The 13,269-nt window shown below is 39.0% G+C and overlaps 1 protein-coding gene across 1 annotated transcript in view; it reads left to right on the forward strand.

Annotated features, from left to right (window-relative positions):
* The first annotated feature begins 1,928 nt into the window (after nt 1-1,928).
* C5H14orf39 (chromosome 5 C14orf39 homolog) overlaps nt 1,929-13,269 on the forward strand; it is a 28,552-nt gene continuing 17,211 nt past the window's right edge. The window contains exons 1-5 of the mRNA XM_041716341.2: nt 1,929-2,002; nt 5,051-5,107; nt 5,420-5,476; nt 8,398-8,524; nt 12,112-12,201. Of these exons, the coding sequence (XP_041572275.2) occupies nt 5,059-5,107; nt 5,420-5,476; nt 8,398-8,524; nt 12,112-12,201 (323 nt within the window). The 5' untranslated portion in view covers nt 1,929-2,002; nt 5,051-5,058. The remainder of the gene's footprint in view (nt 2,003-5,050; nt 5,108-5,419; nt 5,477-8,397; nt 8,525-12,111; nt 12,202-13,269) is intronic.

Raw genomic sequence — 13,269 nt, forward strand, 5'->3', positions numbered from 1 at the left:
CTTTTCTGAGCCCTGACTTGACTACGCTTCTTTTCAAAGTAATGCAAGCCATTCATCATTGATTAGAGATGATACTGTGAAAGAGCCCTTCCTTCTTGCCGTCGGTAATGAAAGTGGTTGTTTACCGCTTCGGGGTTAGCTGGGGACTTTTTAGAGGAATTCTGCTGGGAAACTAGAGAAAACAAACAACTCAGAAACAGCGGCACACAAAATTCCCCTTTCTGCAGCTTCAGAAGGTTTTTTTTTTTTTGTTGTTTTTTTTTTTTTTTTTTTGGTGGGAACAGAGTGATAATCTCGGCTTGGGAGTCCTCATAATAAATAGATGGGTAAAGGGGCTCCCGGGCCATGCCAAGCTCCGGTGGGAACAGGCCCTAGGGAGAATTAACCGGGAAGTCCCTGCCGGCTTTATCCAAAGCCTGTTGAGCTGACTGACCACCTTCCAGGTGAACTGAGGTCCTTGGATCTGTGAGAACCTCAGCCTCCCCTGGCACTACTTAAATTCCTGCACACGGCGAAATGCTAATGAGCATCAGCATCATTGAAGTTACCTGCTACTCTGTTAAGTTCCCATTCATTCGAGAAATTTAAAGGGTCTTTAAGGAATTGCTTAAGGCAGGATAAAGCTTTGAAACCATTTCTCCTTGGGAAAGCAGCGAATGTTTTGAGAAGACGGAGTGGCAAATGCAGAGCCCCAGAGGCATTTAGGAATTAGAGTATCCCTAGGGAGCAGGGCAAGGAGGCGGCTCTCACCCTCCAGGACAGGCAGGGAGACAGGTGAGAGATGTTCCTGGAAAGGACAGAGCCTCACCACGGAGCAGAGGCCGCAGACATCTGCCTTCCGAAAGAATGCGCCTCTCTCCATATCACTCTTTTTTATTTCCCTTCCTCAAGGCTGACTAGAAGCCAGGTAGCTCAGCTATTTCTCTTTGAAGCTGCGTTTTTTGTTAGTTGAAATGGCTTATCTGAAAGCAGCATCTGAATGACACCTGGGCTACAGTTGGCAGAGAGTTTTCTGTGTCCCTCTCTTCAGCCCTGTTTGTATTTCTCTATCCTTTATTCTTTCTGAAGAAGACGGATGGGTTTTTCCCCCTCCAGGTTGTACCCTACCCCCAAATATATTTTCCTTTGCTTATTGTTGATCTTAAATCCATCCTCTGCCTCAGTAATCTCAATTGGGAGTAAAAAACAACCAAGTGTGGAGGGAAGCATCATGTTCTAGATTCTTGCACGCCCGGGCTGTGCCTTGTAATGCTGCACTTCCATAAACAAACAAACGCACACAAGCGGCAGCATCCCACAGCATCCCAAGTGTGAAGCTCTGCTCCGGGATGAGAATGGAGATGCTTTAATGCCTTTTTAAACTATCTGAGGGCCGGGCCCGTGAGGGATTGAGGGAAGGAATATTTAGGCTGATTTCCACCAGCGAGGTCAGCAACACGAGTGGTACCCGGAGGGTTGGATAAAGCACCTTACACTCCGCAACTCCTTATTTTTGTGCCACATCCAGGAGCGTGTATGCGTGTAATTAACCCCCGGGAGGCTTCTGGACGATGTCCCGTCCTAGCAGCGCTGCCTCCTCTCCCCGCCCGGCCACCGCCCACCTGCGCGCTGCCCCCGGTAGATGGAGCATCCTCATCGCTTTTCGCCCGAAGCCCTCAGAAACGTTAGTCTTTCCCTCCTAAGCCCTACTTTTCAGGCAAACGCGGATTTAGGGGGCACAGGCGCCGCGCCGATGTGTCCCTGGGGGAGCGGAGCGCCGCGGCCGCTGGCGACAAACCCGCCCGGGTGAACGGGCTCAGCCCCTTCTCCCGACCGCCGAAGCCGCTTCGGGCTTGCCCGGTCCCACCGCCCCCGGCACGGAGCGCGGAGGGCAGGCGGCACCCGCCGCCCTCTCCGCGCCTTTCGGCGGGGCTGAGGCGCGCCGGGACTGCCTCGCGGGTGTGGCCGGCGCTGAGGGGCAGCGTTCGGCGGTGAGGGGGAGCTTTGGCCCCTTCGTCCTTGGGTGAGTCTCTGGACGGCTCCTCGCCCTTTCCCTTGTGGCAGCGGCCGAGACGATGCGGAGCCGCCGCGTTCTGGTCGCTTTGGCAGTGCTGGTGGCCCCATAAAGGCTGAGGGTCCCCGAGCGCCCCGGCCCCGCTCTCCGTCCTGAGGGAGCCGGGCCCCGGTTCTCACGCCGCCATTTTGTGGCGCTCCTCCTCAGCCCCTGTGGTGTCCCACAGGATGGGGGTTTCCCACCAATTTTTTCTCTTTTGACGGAAATAGTTTTGATTTTTTAAATACCAAGACTTTAGGGAATCATCTGCAGTAAAAGCCTTTTGTTTGGTATGTGCCGGACTAAGTAAATTGTGTCAATCCAATGGGTTCTTGGTTCAGGTCTCCTCACGGGCTTCAAGTCTTCTCCAGGGCTTCCTAAAACAGTGTGGTAAAAGAAGGGCAAAGGAGCATAAACAACACGATGATAGGCACATTTTATTTTATTTTATTTTATTTTATTTTATTTTATTTTATTTTATTTTATTTTATTTTATTTTATTTTATTTTATTTTATTTTATTTTATTTTATTTTATTTTATTTTATTTTATTTTATTTTATTTTTTCAACAGAGATAAAAACCTCACGAAATGTAAGCTTTTCTAAATTTCAAGAAGATTCAAACAACCAATCCCTTCACAGTCATGAACAGTAATGAATAGCAGGGGAGAAGAACAGGTTTGCTCTCAAAAGAGTCTCCCTAAAATGAAAATTATTCATATAGAGCCAACTGGAATTAATACTGTTTCACAGCCTACGACTGGTAGAGCCGAAATGTGGATTTTAAGGAAGATATTTACCCCACAGGTTATGGGTATTTTCCACCTTTTAATGAAGAACGTGGCTGTTGCCAGATGAGTTACTGAGAAGCGGCATTATTAATGTTAGTGCTATAATGGCTTGAGACCACATCACGCAGTTTTCTTGTGGATTCTGCACCCAATACAATGTTCTAATACATGACACTTTATTGCCGCGATTGAACTCCTTGTAATTACATTAATGTCGTGCAAAAATGCAAAATGCATAACAATACTTTTCTCCCGGCAGCATTCTGAATAGCCCCATTAGAAAGAACAGATACAGTCTGCAGCTGGTTTACCCAGTCGCGTGTATTACATATTTATCTTTAACAAAAATATCAGCCACAGAGGAGCATTTCCTCTGAATTAGCCAACATCCTGAGCTGGCTGATGGTTTGATGCTACTTTTCTGCAGCATGTCCAATAATCAGCCTTTGCTACAGTCATATCCTGGAAGACATCAGATGTCAAAAGTTTGTTGCAGGCTGGTGTTACCTACTGTTTTAAAGTCTGCAAACCCCGTCTCTATTACCTATGCCATTGAATTTCTCAGCGTTTTCTACTAGTGACACCTGTATCCTCACAATTTACAGCACAGAATAGCATTTGACATTTGCAGTTACACTACTTCATTTTAATAATACCTAAATAATACATTTTTTTTTCATATGCTTGCTTTCAGAAGCATTGTTTTCTGCAACTTTACCCTTTTCATAAATTTTATCGTAAAACTACAGTAAAAGAAAAGAAACACTTTAGTTCTGTCTACAAAAACATTAGTACTCTTCTACAGAAATATTCAAAAGGTAAAATTATTTGTATTATTTGTGATAATAAAATAGTCTTCATAACATACAGCTATACAGTACGCTCTGTTGATGAACTTTGTGTTGCAGTTTATAAAACAGTAAATAAAATTTCTTTGCCCCAATATATTACAGTTTTTATGGGAAGTTTCAAAAAACCAGCTAATAAACACTCTTAAATTGTTTCTTGAGAACATCTTTTTAATACATGCTCCAAACTATTTTTTTTATAGTAAGGAATTATTTTGATTTTTTTTTCACATGATGTGAAAGCAAAAATATTCCACCTTGATCTGTGGCTTGAGGTAGTATTTCCTAGTATTTTTCTTAGTATTTTCAGAAGATTTTTTAAAAATTTGCTACATTATGTGCTTTCTAGCACTAGGAACCAGGATTTCAATCTTTTAAATACATTTGGTAAAACTATTATCTCTTTCTCGGAGTTTTTATCGCAGCCTGTGCTAATCCAGTCATTTGGATTAGGTGTTCTGATCCTCCCTTAACTACGAGACAAATTCATTTCTGTCGAACACCAGGCGTTTTAAACGCTGCCTTCGCCCCCTCCCGCTTCCACAGCTTCAGTGCTGCAGGATGTAGCCCTAATGCCACTTTAGTTCAATTCTGTTTAATAGTTGTTTTCTATTCCACTTTATCCTGGATTAGGATCTCATCCTCAGCACCAGTTCGTCGTGGCTTTGCTCCTCTCGCGGTGTGGTGAGGAAGACACCGTGGGACAGTTAAAGCCCGGCCGACTTCGCTCACTGTTAATGCACCTGAGCTAACGAGCTGTGTCCAGAGCATCCTGATGAACGGTGTTTGCATCCCTTTTAGAGATCGCCAGCATCCCCCAGCTCTAAAAACTGAATTTCTGCACGTAGCAGCACGGTACAAACAGAAGAAAGGATTTATAACAATCCGTTTTCCATTTAGTGAGAATTCCGTCTTTAATCACACTTAGCATTCCCACACCTTTGATTTAAATGGACTTGGTGGTTGTACAGGAGGAGTGTGCAGATGCTGAAGGAGCTTTTCCTTCAGCAGCACTGCAGTCCATGGGCTTAATAACCAGCTGGAGTACGGACTACACATTTTGTAGACAAACGTCTCTCCTTGCATTCTTCCTTGCCCTTTGAGAACATTAAGCCTCTCAAACAGAACTGCTCCAGGAGCAACGCTTTACCTAAATTATAATTGTCCTTTTTCCCTAACCGTGGTTTAGACGCTTACAATTTCCCTACCACCATTAGTGGGAAATTTGGTTCCACTAGATAGCAATTCAAATGCAGTTAAAACTACTTTTCTCCCTTTTATGTTAAAATGTGTGGTATTGTCTTGCAATTTTGGCTTGTTTATTGTATCAACAAGGCTTTTGACTGTGTAAATTCTTGAATTGCATTTTTCTTTTGAAGTTTAAGCAATGAGTGACGAGGTTTCGATCAACTTGGACAAAATTCTGGTCAAGCTTGGTAGGTCATTATATCATACATTTTTTATTAACAGTTACTTATGCACTGCATACAGTGATATTTTCTGCTTTCAAATAGTTATATTAACTCCAAATAAATGTATAATATTAAGCTTTTGTTCTTTGCTTATGTAATGTTAGCTGGGAGGCTGTGGAGAGGAGTCCTGACAGCTATTTAATGTAAAATTTCTATTTAGATATTTTGCTAAAATAGTTGTTAATCAGAGTTTGTGGAATTATGCTGCACAGCATGTTTGTTTCACAGCTCCACTCATATATATGTATATAATGAAGGGTTAATTTTCTTCTTAAGCTTCCCAGATAGAAAAAAACCGCAGTGCTAAGGAACATGTGGATCACCAGATAAATTGTGAGTAGTGATAAATTATCATTTTACTGGATGCTGAACACTGATTTTGTTTCATCAACCCTGGGACATGCTCTGTGTCTCGGGGGCGGAAGCAGGATAAACAATGGAAGCTGTCCCGTGTCCTGCTCTCACCCTGCCTCATCTTTAGCCATCAATACCCGCTCATTCTCCCCAGCAGACTTTGCTTTTGCTCGCGACTTTTAGCTGAGGCTGCTCAGCTGCCCCAAGGACAGCCAGTTTCATGCTGCGCCATTTCCTGCTCTGACTCGGCAGCTCCTCACAGTCACTGGCAGCCCTTTGATTCAGCTGTGCTTGCTCAATACATCTGCCACTTGCCTCCCTTTCTTTCTTCATGTTTTTTGTTCTTTCCAGATTTGGACCTCTGCCTCACTGCATCTTCTCTCTTTCTGTTTTCTTAAAATAATGAAAGTTCTCTCAGTTGCTACTACGTACTCAAGCCTTGTTCTTCTTTTTCTGCAATCAAGCAGCTGGTTACTTTATTTGAAATTCAAAACAGTAAACCCAAAGAGAAAGTCTTGCTCTGCATCAAATTTGCTCTCTCCCAGGGCTTACAGACAACACAATACTATGGACTTATGTCTGGACTGATTTTTTTAACCATGCTACTATGTGGAATCACTTCATGTCTGAAGAATAGTTTCTCTACCACAAACAATCTGAAAACATCTGTGCTCACCTCTGGTACTTCATAGGTAGATATTCAAGCACATAACCTCCAAAAAAAAAAAAAAAAAAGAAGCAGAAGAGAAAATTCTGGTCTAATTGGTGTTCTTTTTGATTATAACATTTCTAATAATCTTCACTGATATGTCCAAGTACTTATTCATTAAGAAGATTATCACAATTAAATTGAAACACCTTAAACACGAAAACACCTGCAACACTAAATCTGACACACCTTGGATTCTGGTTTAACTCTCCAGTCACACAACTGAGCCTTAGAGATAAGGCTTTTCTTAACATTTATGCAGGCTTAGGGTAAGTGCTCTTAGGGAAAATCTGAAGGCTGTGTAGTAACATGGCATAGCTGCTTTTGTGTTAAGAGATACCTAAATATGTGTAAACACACAGCCAACACTCAGGCTTTTAGCAGTTTGGGTTAAGTCTTCCAAAAACTTATCAAAAAAATAGTAACACTGATGTAATTTTATCTCTGTGTGAGTATTTCTTGGCCGATGAACAGCTGTAGCATTCAGTCTTGGACTTTTGGTGTGAGATTCATCAGGCTATTTGGCTCCAGTCCCTTTCTTACCAGTGAAGGGAAACAGGCACTTTTAGGGTGTGATTTACCTTATCCTGAAGAAACAGTTTGAAGTGGGTTAGATAAAGTAAACTTTAAAAGTGTCAGCTTGTCTCAGCTGGGTGTAGCTGCAGCCAAGGGTGTGCTGCTCTGGAGAAGGTCCCTGCTCTACCAACACTGGGTGAGATGGATCTCACAGGGTGAGTTGAACAGCTCACAGAAGTGTTTATCTAAAACTTTAGTAAAGTTTAGTAAACATTTAGTAAAAAGTACTAAATGTGAAGTGTATATTTTGTTAATAATGTTATGTTACATTTTGGTAAATCTCAAAAAGTTGGCTGCAAGGTTCTGCCATACTCAGCTGCTTATTTACTGAAATGAAGCCATGTCAGTTGTCGAATATTTATGCTTCATTCAAGTTACTGACTTTAGATATTGAAAATATTAAGAGACTGAAGATAACCCAAGGATAACCCAAGATATTAAATTACATTGAGAAATTTTTGCTTTTCACTTACTGACATTTCTCTGTGAAAAATCATTTATTTTCAGCTATAAATGCAGATACTATAGATGCTGTTGAAAATTAATATATAGCAAGTAGTGCAAAACCAGAGCCAAACTTCAGGATGAACTGAAGCTCCAGAGCAGTAACTCCAACAACTCAAGACCCATCCTGCATCACTAAGATGCTCTTCCCTATGGAGTAGATGAGGAAAGGGCAGGGTGTGATTGACTTCTGTGTAGGGCCACCTACTCTGGCATTTAGTGCTTCAGGGCAGCAGTGATAGCAAGGGATGATTTAGCACTGATAAATCTAAAATCTTCCATAGAAAAAAAGAATAAAAAATGCAGAGAAAAAAAATTCACCAAGTTGTGCCTATTGCATTACAAGGTGAGCATGCATGATAGCTCTCACAGTTTTTACTTGTGAAGAGAGCACTGATCATGGTTAAAAACATGGATTCTTCTCTAGCCACTCATTCAGAAAGTGTTATCAGCTGTCTGCTGTCAGAAGAGACAGAATTAAGAGTTTGCCTTAAAAATCTCCACAAATATAATAGTCTTTGAGAGCCTGTCATAATGCACTTTTTAATTAATTAACCTCCGTCCTATATCAATTTATCATACGTTACACATTCCTATATTGAGTAAAATTACTTTTTATTTTAATTTTTCTCTTTCTGTTTTCCACTAATTGCTTATATGCCTTTTGTGATGTTTTTATTTTTCCTTTATTGTAGTCAGCTTTCCCACACAGAATATTTGACATTCTGGGCTTCTGCAAAAGAATACAAATGTTTGAAAGAGTGTCCTGGTTCTGGCTGGAGAGTGAGGGGTGTTTCAGTGGGAACACTGAACTGGGGAATACCACCAACAGTTACTTCAGTTCTATACAGACTGGGATTCAGAAGCAGCACAAATCATGGCAGTCTCACAGTATAAGATGATAATTGAAGTACTCACCACACAGCTGAAAATCCCTATATTTTGACTCCCTTTGTTGTTACCTTGCTTAACTGCAGACTGTCCACTCACCTGGCATGATGGAGATTAAGTTTTTTGGAAGGAATTTTTAATAATTCTAAATGTAGACTTTTTATTTCATGGATTTGTTGAAAATGCATTAATATACTTTAATTTTTTTTTTTAATTTCAGTGTGCACTGCAAAAATTGCAGAAAAGAAGAATCAAATTGCTTGGTTGGAGGAAAATATAAAAAAAGGCAATGAGGCACTTGCTGATTTGCAAAAGCAGAACGAGAGCAGCAAGAAGCACTGTGATGCGTGAGTATGAAAGAGCTTGAACTCTGAGCTGTGGCTGGCATTAAGGAAGTCAGTGAGGAAGGAAGGAAAAAATAAGTGTGGGTGTGTTCTGACAGCAGTGATGTTAAAGAAAACTTTAGTATTCTCCTGTTTTTTTAAAACTGTAAATCTTTAGGTATAAAAAATACAGTATTACCCATCTGCTGAAGAAGAATTCTAGAAAAGCAGACTACATTTAGTTTTGGGTTAGTTTTTATTAAAATCCCCAATTTTTAGAAGATCACAGGTACTATCTTTGCAGCATGCTAAAGTATTCATGTAGTAAGGTAATAGAAGCATAATTTTTCTACAGCTGGATGCATCTGAGTTTTGTCCAATTTGACCAATATTAAGAATGCTGTTAAAAAAAAAGACTTCCTAAAATTGAACATTTCTATTCTTTCTTCACAACGTGTTTCAAGTTACTTTTTGTTCTATACTTATTTTCACACAAGATGTGCCATAACTGCCTCTCCATACACGTGTGTGCTTCTGCTGGCAGATTCCAGTATCACTTTTGCTCCAGACTGCAAAATTGGGCACAATCTTTGGATGAATGCAATGGGCTGCCATTCAGAGTTTTGCTTACATAAATGTTTGTATCAGATAATTAGTTCAAGTTTTAAATGCTGATTGCTTTTGGATCTTAGCAATTAGAAGCTTTCCAAGACACAATTTAGCTACAAGGAGTTTTATCTTCCTGTAATTTTTAAAAATTAAAACCTCAGGTGTTTGCAAAGGTAGCTGATAAGGCAGATCTATATTTGACAATACAGAGAGTTTGTCCCAGGTGACAAAATTCAGCAGAGTTTTCCATTTCTCCACAATCTGACTAGTTCCTCAGAAGCTGGAGTGATGATTTGTTGGCAAAATCTGTTTTGATTTCTTACAATTCTGTATCTAAAAGTAAGTACTTCAATAAAAATATCTATGCCATACATTAGAATTTTTTTTACAATGTGAATGGAGAATGTGGGTGTTTCTGAGAATAAAGAGGGAAGTAAAGATGGCATTGGGGTTCTTTCTACCTTTATTTTGAACTCTCAGAAAGAAAAAGAAAGAATGGAATCATTAGTGAATAAAGTGAGTGTAGTGGCTGGCTTATTTGAATGAATTGCCATTCAATACTGATATGTAGCTTTACCATTAAATGAGTTGGGAAAAGATCTGACCTTGGTAAAAAAATTCTATTTTTCCATTACATTAAGTTCTTGCCTCCAGTGTAGTATAAAATGAACACTTACACAAGTTTATGAAACTATCCACACTGCTTCCTTTGATATCTTTTTGAAGCTGCAAATCTGTTTGCAAATGGCAAACTGTTAAATGATGCAAATGAAGGAGTAAAAAATTAAGGGTAGAACTAAGGATCTGATCTAAATTTTAATCATTGAATTCAATGGGTTTTGGCTCAAGTCCTACAAAGAATAATTAATGGCATTAGTGTAAAGAGACTGAAAATGAGAAGTGACTCATTAATGAATACATGTATTCATAGAAGGACAATGCTTGCAGAAGAGTAGAGACTTTGTGTCTTAAATTATTGGAAATGTCATTTAACGACAGACTGAAAACTGCAATAAACAAGCCCTGGCTATAAGATCAGACAATTAGAGCACTTACACTGTAGAATCACCCCAAACTTCTAAAATTTATTCTAGTTGACACTGCATCTATACTGGACATGATTCTAATGTTGGTTTTGTAAATTCAGATACTGTTTTGGAGTCACAATCAACCTCACAGCTGACTAATTGCCAGTGATAGAGCTCTATAGAGCTCTCAGAGAAACAACGTTTTGTCTGGGTTGCAAGACATTATAAGTACATTGAAGCAGCTTTGAAGACTTTGAACAAAATACAAGATTCTTATATTCAGCAAGTCTAGAGAAAATATGATATATGGGATAGATGTATTGGGATAATACTGTGTTTTCTGAAGAAATCCATACTGGTCTATGTAAAAAAGACCTGAAGACAGAAAACTACCCAAATGAAACATATTTTTAGACAAGTGATGACATTTTGCTAATATTTAGTTTCTTGAAGGATTCAAACTAGAATTGTTGACCCCAGAGCAGTAAGAATGGGTGAAATGCTGCTGCTGAGGAAACTGATTCTAACTTTATTGTTTCTCTTATGATTTTTAAATTTGGATGCAAGGATGGTGGGATTTAATGGAAATAGAAGATAATTCTAAAAAAGCCACATGAACTCAGAATGTTGTTAGTTAGGAAAAGAAATTGTTGTCTTGTCTCAAGACAGACTACAAAATAATTTTATTGCTTTCAGAGTAGTGTCGTTAAAGATCTTTTCTATTCTCTGTCCGATAAAAAGAAGGACAAATAAATGTGATGACTACCAAGGACATCCATAAGACAGTGATGCATTTTGCAAACAAGTAAATGAGCTGCTTGAATCCTGCGTGCCTGGTTGTGTTCACAAACCACTGTTCTTGTATCACACGTTTTTTCCATGTCCACAGAATAGATATGAACAAAAAATGTAACTCACAACATGGCTTATGCTCTGATTAATAAAGTCTCTATGAATTTTACATCTCAGGTTTTCTTTTTCCCTCTGAAGAAATTAATGGAGTTTTCTGAGTAAAAGAACATAACAGCGTCTGGTGTGCAAGTGCTTTTTAATCTAAGTATGTTGGTTTCTGCTTTTGAAAAAATCTGCAAAATCTGCAAAATCCTGCAAATTCAGCTTCCTGCTGAATTTGCAGTAGATATGGTGAAGCAACATTTTGTCGTTCCACTTTTAATCACCAGTTGTGTCCAACAATTTGGGCCAGGAGTGCTGGATGGTTCATACTTCTTATACCTTTTTTTTTTTTCCCAGATTTCAAAAACTTTTTAATATGCTTCTCCTAGAGATCACATCTGAATTTTCACTTGAATCACAAAATCTATCTACTTGTTTTTCTGATATTCCCATATCCAAGTCAGAGGTATCTCTAATGCCTGGATATTGAGAAAGTCCTGCTCTTCCAATAGTCCTCAGTGTTCCATGAAGCTGCTCTGCCCTCAGTGCCATCTACAGCCTCCTGCTGCAGGAAAGTCACTCTGATGCCTTCTGAGCAGGACTTGCTTAGTAAACGGAGGGAATTCTGAGTTTGTAACTGCTGCTTGCATTTAGGTGTGAGATGGGTGCTGGTGATACTGGTGAAATGAAGTTGTGGGTATCTCCAACAAGAAGATTCAACATATCTAAAGGATTTATTGATGGTGATGTGTTGAGGACCTAAAATAGATTTAGCTGCCTCATAACTTAGCATTAGCTCAAAAAATTTGTGAAGTTAATCCCATTTATTTCTTAAAAAGTGTTTTGTAATGTTTCTTAATTTTAAATATTTTGTTTTTTCTTGAATTTGCAGGTTTAAAATGTTAATAAAATAAATATATGCCTGCAAAATATTTCTGTACTAAACCTATTTATATTTAACTTTCAAAAAATTAATAAATCATTTGTATGCTAGCTAAAGTAACTAGGCCTTTTCTAAATTTTTTTTTTACTAAGAAAGACCACTAATATACTTTTATTTTTTGTTTACTCTGTCCACAGCTGGAAGCCCACCTATACAGTTCTTAAAGAGCATGGAGAATATTTGAAAACTGAAATTAAAGTTTTAGAGGAAGCTACAGAAAGTGAGAGGTATCTCTGATCACATGAGATGAGGTGTCTAGCAGTTGTACTGACTAAACTGATCTGCAAAACTAGTGCTGTCTGCAGGAAAAAATTGTTGCAAACTTTTCAGTTTATAGTCACTAATAAGTGACTGAATAATTGAAAGAATTTTTTGTTTACATAACTATGAGATCATATGTTATTTTGTATGATAAAATACGAATTCTTGAAACTCAGTTGCTTCCCAAATTCCTATTACAATTTTTCAGAACATCGTACAGTTGCCTATTGTTTCAAGAAAAGCCCAATAAATAAAAACAATTAATGTTTTCAGGTAACAGTTAGAAGCATTCAGATAATCTTATGCTTTTCCTTATTTTTGGATATAAATTGCATGGCATTATCAGAATATACAAATCAAGTTTTTGTATACTGTTGTATATTCTTCAAAATAACCACAAAGCATTTAAATTCAGTCCTAGGTCCTGAAAAATGAGTAAGTGGCTCAGAAAAGCCTGGCCTAAAATAATTTTAAGACTAATTGTGGGCAAGCTTCTAGTCAGCATTAATTGCAAATTCAATTCTGTTCAGTGAGTGGAATATCAGATCTTTCATCTTCATTAGTTAGACTTGGCATTTAAAAGAAATGATGACTTGTGCAATGTAGCTGCCTACAGTCAATGAAATAAAGAACAGACCCTGAAGATTCTCACAGAAATGTTCCAAATATGCTGTGCCAAGGTAACCATCCAAAATTTTACTGAACAAAGTAAAACTGATCTCCAGTTTAGGGAGGCTGCTCACCTGCTCTGCTCTGCCTGTGAGGGGCTGGAGGCTGTTGGCCCTGTGGTGCAGAAGTCATAGCAGACCCCTCCAGATCCTGAATACCAGTTAAGAGTTGTAAATTTAGGTAATTTAAAACATTGGCTTTGAGATTTTTGTAATCGTTCTTTTTGCCAGTTTCCCAAGACAGAAGAAACAGCATGCCTGAGAGCCTTTAATTAACTCACTTAGTAGCTTATCTTTCTTCTTCCTGTTCAGAGCTCTAAATTTGGTGAAAAATAAGGCTAAATTGGCTTTCTATGGGTATATGAT

The sequence above is a fragment of the Taeniopygia guttata genome, chromosome 5 (assembly GCF_048771995.1).
Source record: "Taeniopygia guttata chromosome 5, bTaeGut7.mat, whole genome shotgun sequence".
Taxonomy (NCBI): Eukaryota; Metazoa; Chordata; class Aves; order Passeriformes; family Estrildidae; genus Taeniopygia; species Taeniopygia guttata.